The 12710-nt window shown below is 48.7% G+C and overlaps 3 protein-coding genes across 3 annotated transcripts; all 3 read left to right on the top strand.

The window, feature by feature from the left end:
* The first annotated feature begins 420 nt into the window (after positions 1-420).
* C8Q69DRAFT_182722 (hypothetical protein) lies at positions 421-1931 on the top strand. The gene has a single exon (XM_028625882.1). The coding sequence runs from the start codon at positions 724-726 to the stop codon at positions 1843-1845; it is 1122 nt and encodes a 373-aa protein (XP_028488400.1). The 5' UTR covers positions 421-723; the 3' UTR covers positions 1846-1931.
* Positions 1932-2239: 308 nt separating this feature from the next.
* Positions 2240-7551, top strand: C8Q69DRAFT_460083 (putative amylo-alpha-1,6-glucosidase). Its single transcript, XM_028630127.1, has 3 exons — positions 2240-2655; positions 2715-7026; positions 7095-7551. The coding sequence occupies exons 1-3, from the start codon at positions 2438-2440 to the stop codon at positions 7170-7172; spliced, it is 4608 nt and encodes a 1535-aa protein (XP_028488399.1). The 5' UTR covers positions 2240-2437; the 3' UTR covers positions 7173-7551.
* Positions 7552-8881: 1330 nt separating this feature from the next.
* On the top strand, positions 8882-11042 carry C8Q69DRAFT_182671 (lipase 3 precursor). Its single transcript, XM_028625881.1, has one exon. It carries the CDS (start codon positions 9047-9049, stop codon positions 10733-10735), a length of 1689 nt encoding a protein of 562 aa, XP_028488398.1. The 5' UTR covers positions 8882-9046; the 3' UTR covers positions 10736-11042.
* The last annotated feature ends 1668 nt before the right edge of the window (positions 11043-12710 follow it).

The following is a 12710-nucleotide window of genomic DNA, read 5'->3' as shown; positions in this document are numbered from 1 at the left end:
CTCCATGAATATATCTGGAGCGAAGCTCGCTGGGCTTGGATTCATCTAGCAACTAGCTCAGCCTATTTGTCCCTGTGGGTGGGGGAGCTAGAAAGGCGTGGGAGAAACCCGAAAGGAGGTCTGCCTGTAGGCAGACTCCGACAATATATTCTCTCTCAGGAGTTCTCCTATTTCTAATCCCTTGTGATAAGATGCTTTTTGATACAAGTACATTCAATTGTAGACTCAAAGAGTAATTTTTAGGTCTTCCTAGCGGGAATATCCCTCTTGACAGCCACTTTATGGACAAACAGAACCTATGGCACCATGGCTCTGCAGACTCGGTAGGCTCGAATGACATTTGCCTACATAGCAGCCTAGCATATTCCGTTACTCATTCATAAGTACTAGTTCTATTCCTGAATTAACAGTATTGAATTCTAATTAGAACAAAAACAACCGCAAGTTGACCAGGGGAGTTAGACCTTTTTGGGAAATTCACCAGGTGATAACAACTGGAAACTTCCGTCGGATCAATATAGCCACCTGGCAACCGCCAGTGTCCCAGGCAGGCGCGTATTCACTAGATTCTTTGTTTTGCAGTTTTCTTTTAAAGCAGATTTTCTTCAAAAGCAGTTCTCGATTCTCCATCCACCAAACCAACCCCACTCATCTGCAATATCATCAAGATTTCGAAATTCCTAGCTCAGACTTATCCTTCTTTTTAGAGTCCTTACTCTCGTCATGTCCAGCGTGTCGAAGAAAGAGCTGGAAGACGCGCTCCGTGCTGCGGTCGCGCGCCAGTCGCACAAATATCAGAACTATCATGCCTTCCACTTCCGATTCGAGGATGACGATACACGAGCGGACAGAGATGGGACAACCTTCGCGAATCTGGCCAGGATTCTCTGTTTCCCAACACCCCAGACATACGTTATCCCGAAAGCACATACGACTCCCAGCTTCGAAGTCATAAACAAGATATCAGCTATAATAAGCAAGGCCAGTACTGCTCCCGGCCGTAGTCTGGTGTTGATCCACTACGCGGGTCATGGTGGTGCAAGTGATAGCAATGAGTTGATACTGAACAGCACCTCGGGGAAGAAGATTGCGGCATCTCGCTTGGTCTCGCTACTCGTGGATGAGACTGTGTTACCGTTCGACGCCCCACTTGATATCATTCTCATCTTTGACTGCTGCTTTAGTTTTCTGGCCACCAGAAACCCTAGCCCCAAAAGCCGGATTGTCGAGATCCTGACTGCTGGTGATGATAGAGATCCTATTGCCTTCTCGGCGGGAACTCAGCTCTCCTTTACGTCCAAAGTGCTCGTTGAGGTTAGGAAGCGCGCCCAGAACGGCGAGAAATTCATCGAGGTCGCAGACCTGATCGACACGCTCAGAAAGTCCTCTCCTGTGAAGACCCCCAGCTATGCAGCAAAAGTTGGAATGGGTTCTATCACCCTCCCGCTGGCACAGATTCCTATTACCCCTTCGACCTCGTCCATGAGGAGAAACCCTCCTGGCCTCCTTGCGACTTTTTCACTCCACGTGTCGAAGACATTCTCTCGCGATGAGCTGAAGGAGCTCGTGAAATGGATCGGAACCTTCCCCAAGATCAAGGGTGCCAGCATGAAGCTGGAAAATGTGAAACAGACGTCGTCAATGGTGTTCATATTCGAAGCGAGCCGTCTGTCATATCTACGCATTTGCGGCCTTCCTGGGATGATTCTCATCTGTGAGAACGAGCCTGCCGACTTCTCTTGGCTTTTTGCCCCGGAACCCGCCATACAGATGCCAACTCGCGGGGGTCCACTCTTCCCAAAGCCTCTGAAGGAAAACCAGCCGTTCGGAAAACAGCAGAAGTGACGAAACTTCTTGTCCGGGGAAGGGGGAGGGGAGGGGTCTAGGGTGTAACGAGATACAAATTGCTTAGGATGGAGAATTTCTGGCTTCCCTCTAGCCCCCATGTTGTATGAGCCCTTTTCGGCCTTTAGTTTACTTAGATATTCGTCATAATGTCCCGAATAAGACTCTATTGCTAAAAGAGCCCAAAGTAACATGAAATTCTCTTCAATTCTCTCCTTTCCCGTTGCTGCCATGTGCGAGCTATTATTATTATCCCCCGGGAGTACGTAGTGGAATAGAAATTATTGTATGTACATACATACCATAAAGTCGAGGTTCCAGACTATGATGTCACCCACTCCGACCCCGCGGGGTTCCTCAATCAGGCACAATCCCGCTTGGACCTCATCCGGAGCCATGGACAGCTTTTCTCTCCTCCATAAATAGTTGATTTGGATTTTATCCCTTCTTCAATTCTTGTTGTTCAGCTGGGGGAGCGCTGTATGCGATATCGCGTTCATCGATCTCCTGCGGACATACCTGGTCTCCGCATCTCCACCCCTCTTGTTATCATTCATTACCTGTCGTTCCTGTCGAGCAGTCATCCGTGACAATGAGTGTTGATAGGCAGGTATACCTCCTGCCTCTCAAGGATGATGGCTCGCCGGACGTCCCTGGGGGTTACATCTACCTTCCACCCCCCACGGATCCTCCATATGTCCTTCGTTTCGTGATCGAGGGAACAAGCTCCATATGCCGTGAAGGGAGCTTGTGGGTGAACATCCCTGAAGAAGGCGTTGACTTCGACCGCTCGAATTTTAGGCAATACGAGTAAGTCTAGGGAGTCCCTGGAAACCTTCGAGAGCCAATTGCTGACTTACGCCTCATAGTCTTCAGCCGGACTTCAACAAGAACATCCAGATTGACGTGCCCATAACCACCCCTGGCGCATTTGCCTTCTACACGACTTATTCTCCTCTCCCGGACTTTTCACTAGAACCTGTCCCGACTCCCAAGCCGACAAGGACGCCTACACACTATGTTGATGTCTCACCGGCGTTGACGTTGCAAGAAAAGCCGCTGCCGTTGGACGCTCTGTCCATATTTTCAGTCATCTCGAAGTTTATGGGGAAATATCCAGATGACTGGGACAAGCACCTGCGGGGAATTGGCGAGAGAAAGTACAATATGGTGCATTTCACGCCGTTGATGAAACGCGGAGATTCAAACTCCCCGTACAGCATCTACGACCAGCTGCAGTTTGACCCCGAGTGCTTTCCAAATGGCGAGGAGGACATTGCAGATCTAGTGGCGAAGATGGAGAAAGATTATCAGTTACTGGCGCTTACAGACGTGGTCTGGAATCACACGGCACATAATAGCCAGTGGCTGGAAGAACATCCAGAGGCGGGATACAACGTGGAGACTGCCCCATGGCTAGAATCGGCATTGGAACTGGATAATGCTCTGATCAAATTCGGAAACGATCTAGCAGATCTAGGTCTTCCTACAGAGTTCAAAAGTGTCGATGACCTTGTCACTGTGATGAACGCCTTGCGAAAACATGTCATCGATGCGATCCGACTATGGGAATTCTACGTCGTGGACGTCAAGTCAGAGAGCCAGCGTGTCGCCGAGGAATGGAAGAGTAATTCCGGCGATGAGCCGGATGTTCAAAACACAGAGGAGATCAAGGGATGGGATCTTAAGCAGAAAGTTTCTTACGTGCGCGAGAAAGCTCTCGTCAATGGGGACCGTATTCTCGGCAGATTCGGTCGTGAAGTGAAACCAACCGTTGTTGCAGGTTTAGTTACTGCAATCTTCGGACGCTACAATGAATCATCTGACATTTCTGCAATTGAGAGTGAAGTTGGAAAGATCCTTGATGAGCTAAATGCCCCTTGCTACGCGGAGTATGATGCAGACGTGGCTGAAATACTGGAGCAACTCTTCAACCGGATCAAATATGTCCGTATCGATGACCATGGCCCAAAGTTGGGCCCAGTCACCAAGGAAAACCCGTTGATCGAGACCTACTTCACTCGACTGCCCGATAACGACACAACCAAGAAGCACAACCCCAAAGCATTGGCACTTGTGAACAATGGCTGGATCTGGAATGCCGACGCTATGCGCGATAATGCAGGACCAGACTCGAAAGCTTACTTGCGCCGAGAGGTTATTGTCTGGGGTGATTGTGTCAAACTACGGTACGGCTCCGGTCCAGATGATAACCCTTTCCTCTGGGATTATATGGCACGCTATACTCGTCTTATGGCCAAGTATTTCTCTGGATTCCGCATCGACAATTGCCACTCCACTCCACTCAGGGTAGCCGAGTATCTCCTTGATGAGGCTAGGAAAGTGCGTCCGAATCTCACTGTCTTTGCAGAACTCTTTACAGGGTCTGAGGAGACCGACTACGTCTTTGTCAAGCGGCTAGGTCTGAGTGCACTGATTCGTGAGGCAATGCAAGCATGGAGTACCGGCGAGCTGAGTCGCCTTGTTCACCGGCATGGAGGTCGGCCAATTGGCAGTTTTGACCTTGACCTTCCGACTGCGGGCAGCAGCCATGCGGTCAGCTCTGCTAAATCAGAGGGCGAACGGGAAACTATTTCCCACATCCGTCAGAGTCCTGTGCATGCACTTTTCATGGACTGCACGCACGACAACGAGGTCCCGGCACAGAAACGGGATGCAAGAGATACCCTCCCTAATGCGGCGCTGGTTGCCATGTGTGCCTCAGCTACTGGAAGTGTCATGGGTTACGATGAAATATACCCTAAGCTGGTTGATCTAGTGCATGAGACCCGTCTGTACCATTCGGCCTTCTCTGAACAAGCCCACCTCTCGACTGGAACGACAGAGGGGGGAATTGGCAGCGTCAAGAAGTTTCTTAATAAACTGCATACTATGATGGGTGTTCAAGGATACGATGAGACGCATATCCATCACGACGGTGAATATATTACTGTTCACAGAGTCCACCCGCAAACTAGGAAGGGGATATTTTTGATTGCGCATACGGCCTTCCCTGGATATGGCAATGGCAACGGAGTGATTGCCCCGACACACCTTGTGGGCACAAAAGCTAAGCTGCTTGGCAGCTGGCTGTTGGAAGTTGATGCCAGCCAAGAGAAGAAGGATGAGACATTAGCCGATAAGCAACTTCTCAAAGGGTTGCCCAGCCGGGTTGTCGCGATCGATGGTGCCAAAGCCACTCAAAAAGGAGATGACACGACCATCTATGCGTCAGAGAAGTTGGTACCTGGTTCTATCGCCTTGTTTGAGACCTGGATTCCACGGGCTGAGCACTCCGAGGGACTGCACAATTTTATTACTGGAGGTGCAAAAGAAGCTTTCAGCGATCTTGACTTGGTTGATCTTAACTTCGTGCTATACAGATGCGATGCAGAGGAGAGAGATTCAAGTGAAGGTCAGGATGGCGTCTACAATATTCCCAACTACGGTCCGCTGGTATACGCGGGTCTGCAGGGATGGTGGAGTGTACTCGAGAATATCATCAAATACAATGACTTGGCGCACCCCCTTTGCGATCACCTGCGCCAAGGCCAGTGGCCTCTTGACTATATCGTGCAACGAATGGAAAAGATGGCCAAAAAGAAGGGCTATACGCGGTTGTATGAGCCGGCAGTGTGGTTGCGGGAGAGGTTCCATGCGGTGCGTAAGCTACCCAGCTTTCTCTTGCCAAGATACTTTGCTATGATAGTTCAAAAGGCATACATGGCAGCTTGGGAGCAAGCTATCAGCTTATTCGGCAAGGACGTCCGACACGGCCAGGAGTTCATTCATCAGCTTGCCATGGTCAGTGTGCAGATGACTGGATATGTAAAGTCGGCGTCGCTCTGGCCAATGAAGAGTGTCCCCAGTCTTGCAGCTGGCCTACCACATTTCGCAGTTGAGTGGGCTCGCTGCTGGGGACGTGATGTCTTCATCTCCCTTCGAGGATTGCTTCTTTGCACAGGTCGTTTCGAGGAGGCCAAGGAACATATATTTGCATTCGCAAGTGTCCTCAAGCATGGAATGATACCGAACTTGCTAAGCGCTGGCAAAAACCCGCGATACAACTCCCGAGATTCAGTGTGGTTCTTCATCCAGGCTATCCAAGACTATACCAAGATGGCGCCTGACGGCATCCAGATTCTCAAAGAAAAGATACCAAGGCGTTTTAGGCCGTACGATGATACCTGGTTCCCGTTCGACGATCCAAGAGCTTATTCTAAGTCTTCAACCATCGAAGATGTTATCCAGGAGGCTTTCCAAAGACATGCTAGCGGACTCTCTTTCAAAGAGTACAATGCAGGACCCGAGCTCGACATGCAAATGAAGGAAGAAGGCTTCAACATCAATGTTAACGTCGATTGGGAGACAGGGCTGATATTCGGAGGCAGTCAGCTGAACTGTGGTACATGGCAGGATAAAATGGGAGAGAGCGAAAAAGCACGAAGCAAAGGAATTCCCGGAACTCCCCGTGACGGTGCAGCAATCGAGATCACAGGCCTTCTTTATAGTGCTCTGAAGTGGGTCAATGAACTCCACGAAGCTGGGGACTACCCGTATCCGGGAGTTGATATTGATAGTGGAAAACTGGTAACATTCGCGGACTGGGCTTCTAAGATCAAGAGCAATTTCGAGCGCTGCTACTACGTTCCTCTTGATCCGAAAGAAGACGGACAATATGACGTTGATCCTTCCATTATCAATCGGAGAGGAATTTACAAGGACCTGTACCGATCCGGTAAACCTTACGAGGATTACCAGCTTCGTTCCAACTTCCCAATCGCCATGACCGTTGCACCTGAGCTCTTCACGCCATCCAAGGCACTGTATGCGCTGTCTATTGCAGACTCTGTTCTAATGGGCCCGACTGGCATGGCTACTCTGGACCCCTCTGACATGAATTACCGACCCAATTATAACAACTCGGAAGACTCTACAGACTTTGCGACCGCCAAGGGCCGAAACTACCACCAGGGCCCGGAATGGGTCTGGCCACGAGGCTTCTTCTTGCGTGCACTCCTGCATTTCGATCTCCAGCGTCGACAAACTGCCGAGGAGCGGACAGAGACCTTCCAGCAGGTGACTAGGAGATTGGACGGCTGCAAAAAGGCTCTGCGGGAGAGTCCGTGGAAAGGCCTGACGGAATTAACAAATAAGGATGGCGCATTCTGCGCAGATTCGGTGAATATCCCCCCTTTCATCTTATGAACCGGTGTCATAGATTGGCATTACTAATGGGCAATGTTTAGTCACCTACCCAAGCCTGGTCCGCAGGATGTCTGTTGGATCTATACTATGATGCAGCCCAAGAGGCATTACGTGCATAGGAGGAGGAACAACGAGGAATTTAATTTGAGGGGTTACAATCCGAAATCGTGAATATATGCATGTCTCTCTGTGTAGATAGATATTCTTTTCTTCGAGTTGATCCAGCTTCCCTTCTCACATAAAACTTGTTCGTGCATTCTTTAGATAGTTAATCGCAGTATATAGCGTCATTATGTCTGCTTGTCCTTTCCTGCGTCCGTTTTTATCGCATGCAGTGTGAATACTACTCCAGGATATCTGGATGCGCTGTCAACGAAGCAGCCACACACATACTTACTAAATTTATTATGGCAACTAGTTAAGTACCGGCACTAAAGATGACTTAAATAACTATGCAAGGGTGCAACTCTCCAAACACACTCTCATCTTCGGTATCTTAACACCAACGGCAGACTAAGTACAGTGACAGAGCCGTGTTAAGTATAGTTTATTTTTATTTACAGTACAGAATATTTTCTTCAATATGGATTTTCACCTCGGCAGTCACTTGCATTGCAGATCAGCTCCTAGCCCCTCTTCCGTCAACAGACAGAAAAACAAAGCGCGGAGCCGAAAATGCGGAGAAGACGATCAGACCGGACACCAACCAGAAATGGGCGTTATCAATCAATCATCCACACCGCTAGCTTCGAGAAAAGTACCTGCTAAGTAGATAGATCTATACCCCGTAAGGTATACCTTCCGAAGAGGGTTTTGGAAAAGAAGACCCTTTCCGCTTTTGCGCCGGCGTGATTGGGGGGATGTGTTTTTCGTCTCCCGAATCTTCTGCCGGAGAGTGAGGGCTAACTGCAGGAATAGAGAATAGGGGCCGATTAACTAGTAACTATAGAGGATTAGTTAACTAACTATTAAGGTGTCCGGGGAAACTCTCAATCTGGGGCCGATCTACCCCGGAATATCCACGTACCCAACGCATCGAGACATACGGCCCTGTGATCTTCTCTGTCCTTCTGTCTAGAGATGTTAATCCGTCTGGGGAATCCATAGATACGACAGCGGATGTGTTTGAGTTCTAGGTTCGCTTAGAGCTTGATATTAGGGCTTTTCGTTATTCGAGCCGGTGTGCGGCCCTTCCAGCATGGCCGTTGAGTACCTACTGTATGTAGATCTAAGAATGCTCTGCCGGCTAAGACTACCGTCTTAGTTGAGATTGAAATTGCGGTGAGTGAGGATTCCGTAGCATATCGTTAACCTATTTGGCCTGGTGCGAATGGTGTTTATTTCTCTGCTGAGGACCTTCTATGGTAACCCCATCGAATGTTTGCTTATTTATTCCGTTTTTCCTGCCCACGAAAGCGCGAAGGTCTCCAAGCAGGGTCCTTATACACTAGCCCCGGAGCATTTGCTGTACTAGAACTAGGTAAATGAGAGTGCTAGATGAGAGCATCGAGTCAAGTGTATTTCTCACCACACGCGCAAAGGTCACGCGAACATACATACTACTAGTTCCTGAACCACGATCGAGTATGCTTCTCCCGCAAAACAATATATGGAACGCCACTGGACACCTACTATCTGCAGTGCAAGACACTAATGGCTTATAGATCTGTTGATCTTCCGCGGGAGTCTTCTATCCGGATTCCGATCCTCAGGAGGAGCGGGGTCTCGTGGCTGGAGGATCGTGCAGGATTGACCAAGGCTTGCTTAAGAGCAGCTCGAACTTTGCCGAGGACACACATGCTTCCATGTGTCTCTGTGACGGATCGAGTTCTTCTTGTGGTTGTTGTGGGTGAACATATATCATGAGGGCAGAGCGGTCTGGGCGCCTGTTTGGGTAGGAACGGAGTGTTCTATAACACGGACCTTTGTGCGCCCTGGAAGGAGAGAGAGAGAGTACCTAAATATTGGTTTCAGGCTTGTGCAACGATCTGTCATGATGTTAACGACTCTCGTTCCCTTCTTGGCTTGTATCTCCCTTGCTGCTGCTGCTCCGGCTAAGCGGGCATCTTCCCCCACGGTTACCATTGCCCATCCAGAGGCTACTATTGTCGGGGCGACAGAATTAACTGTCGACACATTCGTTGGCATTCCTTTCGCCCAGCCTCCAACAGGGTCTTTGCGTTTAAAGCCACCGCAGCCGTTGACATCTCCGCTGGGAACCGTTGATGCAGTGGAAATAGCACCCGCTTGTCCACAATTCTATTTCAGCGTTGACGAGAATGACTTTCCGACAAATATCTTGGGAGAAGTCCTCAATCTTCCAATATTCCAAGCGGTTCAGAATTCCAAGGAGGACTGTCTGACCTTGGATATAGTCCGACCTGCTGGGACGACTGCTGATTCGAAACTGCCTGTGCTGTTTTGGATATTTGGAGGAGGTTTCGAGCTTGGTTCCACTCAGTTGTATACTGGAGAGCCAATTGTTTCGGCGTCTATCGACAAAGATAAGCCCATAGTGTATGTCGCTGCCAACTATAGAGTGGGAGGGTTTGGATTCCTTCCCGGAAAGGAGGTCCTCGCAGATGGCGCATCGAATCTCGGACTAATCGATCAGAGACTGGCTCTCCAATGGGTTGCAGACAATATCGAAGCTTTTGGTGGTGACCCAGAGAAAGTCACTATCTGGGGGGAGTCTGCAGGCTCTATTTCCGTCTTCGATCAGATGTTGCTGTACGATGGAGACAACACTTATAACGGCAAGCCATTATTCCGTGCCGGGATTATGGACTCTGGAAGTATTGTTCCTGCCAACCCAGTCGATACACCTTCTGCGCAGCTCGTATATGACACTGTTGTGAAAAATGCAGGCTGCTCTTCAGCCAGTGATACCCTCGAATGTCTCCGGGAACTGGACTATACCGACCTGCTGAACGCAGCGAACTCTGTCCCTGGAATATTGAGCTACCACTCAGTTGATCTTGCATACTTACCTCGACCTGATGGGAAGGTCCTCACTGATTCTCCTGACGCCCTTATCAAACAGGGTAAATATGCCAAAGTTCCATTCATCATAGGAGACCAGGAAGACGAGGGGACGATATTTGCATTGTCCCAAAGCAATCTCACAACCATCGATGATGTGGTCACGTATCTCTCAACGATCTTCTTCCACGATGCAACCAGAGAACAGATCGAAGAACTAGTAGCAACATATCCCGATGACCCCGACGACATGTCTCCTTTCCGAACCTCTGATGCGAACAACTGGTACCCGCAGTTTATGCGTCTAGCAGCTATCCTCGGAGACATGACCTTCACACTGACGAGACGAGTCTTCCTAACCATCTCTCAAAGCGTCCACCCGGACGTCCCATTCTGGTCCTACCTATCTTCATATGACTACGGAACGCCCTTCCTTGGCACTTTCCACGGCAGTGACATACTACAAGTATTCTTCGGCATCCTGCCCAACCACGCTTCAGATGCGATTCGCTCATACTATCTCTCGTTCATATATAACCTCGATCCCAACGACGGATCAGGCCAGACAGAGTGGCCACAATGGAGCGAGAGTCAGACTCTCATGCAGTTCTTCGCGGATTCGTCGTCGTTGCTGGCGGATGATTTCAGAAATGATACGGCTCAGTTCCTGATGCAAAATGTGGCGAGTCTTCGGGTTTGATGTCAGTATGGTATATATAAATTTGGGGGCTTGATGTATGTTGTATATGGTTTAATGAATTGATATGATCTTGTGGGAGTCAATATGTGGAATAGTGTACCTGTGGAAATGATCAGAATGCGAGATGATATTATGACTTCGTACAGACAGTTATGACTGCCAAGTGGAATGGAGAGAGCATAGCTTACTCTTATTCTCCATAAGGGTTCTGTCTTAAATAAGCTTCTTTAAATACGTAGTAAATTTCCAGACACAAGAGTCGAACTGTGCAGATACAGTTCTAATAGAGAGTCTTCATTGAATATTGAATCTTCATAGCAGCAATAGCAACATTTCAAGCATGTACTCCGTATTTATACATCTGCCGCACCTTCATAATGGGTCCTCAGCGAGTGCCTACGATTGGTATCGTCCCATCTGTGGCGAGTATAGACAGACAATCGCATGGATGTGACATCACATTGTTCAGAAGAGGCAAGACTGAAGCAACGACAGATATTCTTGGAACGTGGCGTACATAATCTACGTAGTTGGATAAATACTCTAAATTCCAGGTCCCTCCATATGGTACAAGACCCCGCCGACCACTACTTAGCCTTTCAAGCCACCAGACTGGGGTTGTTCTCGAATCGTAAATAAAAGGTTCGTCCCACATTCACAAGTGGGGGGTTAGTTCTATACAGCTATGTAATACCATACATTAAAAAATGTTCTGCAGCTTATGTTCTAAATTAGTCTGTAGCTTAGCTTAGCTGCGCCAGAAAGAGGATTACATTTAAGATTTAAAAGTTTGCTTCTGGTTGTTGGATTGGCTGGTTGGCTGGTTACATTGATGGTACGTAGAGGGATTCAGACCCTAAGGAGAGTATAAAAGTATTCTTCACATTCTCCAGTGGATTCTTGTTCTATTGGCACTGACATAGTATTAGCCTTAAAGTTATGGCACAGGGGACCGTAACTAAGATACAGCGGAGTACATACATGGAATCGTCGAAGACGGAGAGATATGGCAATACATCCCTCGTCTCGAGATCCTGAAACGTCAACCTATCGGGCACGTTGTCAGAGGGACTGCTACATTCCACGTTTTGGAATCGAAATTGTCGACTGTGAATTATTATTCGACGGTCTTCGCAAAAGAGAATGTCACAGAATGACCTCTGGTAGTTACTACAGTATTGTTTAAGGTCGAGTTTGACGACGAGAAAATAAATGTAGCAGATGTGCAGATCTCGACCATCTGGCCATTATTATCCCCAGATGTGGGATCTCGAGGCTCTGGGGGGATCTGCGCTGCCCCGAGTTCAAACTTCAGTGGACCTGACACTGTATGCCGTCTTGTGGGGTTTGATAATCTCTTCATGACTGTTTGTGGTATTAATACGCCAGGATCCCATGTCGAAAAGTACATTATTAAGTGTCTTTCTGCGAAGAGACAGGCCTATCCTATCTTCTCCTCTATCTTGCGTCCATCAAGGGGTTCGAGATGCAGGTGTCATTGTGGATGATCGTTTCCCGCAAACGGGCGCCACCTAGCGTCGCCGCTAGTTTTACCCTGTTTCCCCCCTGCTCTCTCCGTATTCTCTGTATTCTCCGTATTATTATTATTCGTCAAAACATCGTCTGTTCCAGATATCACGTCCAGCAGAGATAATAATTGCCTATTCTGGCGTATGATGGTCGAACGACGGCCTTGCGCATATCAGCTGCGTGTGTTGTTTTCTGCAGAGAAAGCAGGTTTGCGGAATGCGGCAAACGATGGCGGGAAAACTCTGGCGACATCACTACTTGCGATCTGAAAGGAACAAATAATAATCGAGCTGCCAGAGAGGCGAAAGACCCAGAAATCGGCCAGTTAACACAGCCGACAATCCCGAGCAGACGATCTGACGAGTTATTCGGGGTCAAGCTTTTCTAGCGTGAGGCTTGGTACGGATTCTGTACGTGGTCGGTGGAGAACACGGGCGCTTTACGC

The sequence above is a fragment of the Paecilomyces variotii genome (assembly GCF_004022145.1).
Source record: "Paecilomyces variotii strain CBS 101075 chromosome Unknown C8Q69scaffold_2, whole genome shotgun sequence".
Taxonomy (NCBI): Eukaryota; Fungi; Ascomycota; class Eurotiomycetes; order Eurotiales; family Thermoascaceae; genus Paecilomyces; species Paecilomyces variotii.
The sequence above is the reverse complement of the archived record's forward strand: the minus strand, read 5'-3'. Positions and strand labels throughout refer to the sequence as shown.

Bases quoted from the DNA above. Each gene is read 5' to 3' on its own strand.
- C8Q69DRAFT_182671 (XM_028625881.1), top strand. From the start codon at position 9,047: ATGATGTTAACGACTCTCGTTCCCTTCTTGGCTTGTATCTCCCTTGCT.
- C8Q69DRAFT_182722 (XM_028625882.1), top strand. From the start codon at position 724: ATGTCCAGCGTGTCGAAGAAAGAGCTGGAAGACGCGCTCCGTGCTGCG.
- C8Q69DRAFT_460083 (XM_028630127.1), top strand. From the start codon at position 2,438: ATGAGTGTTGATAGGCAGGTATACCTCCTGCCTCTCAAGGATGATGGC. The intron at 2,656-2,714 runs GTAAGTCTAGGG...TACGCCTCATAG, and splicing joins TCGAATTTTAGGCAATACGA to TCTTCAGCCGGACTTCAACA. The intron at 7,027-7,094 runs GTGAATATCCCC...GGCAATGTTTAG, and splicing joins GCGCATTCTGCGCAGATTCG to TCACCTACCCAAGCCTGGTC.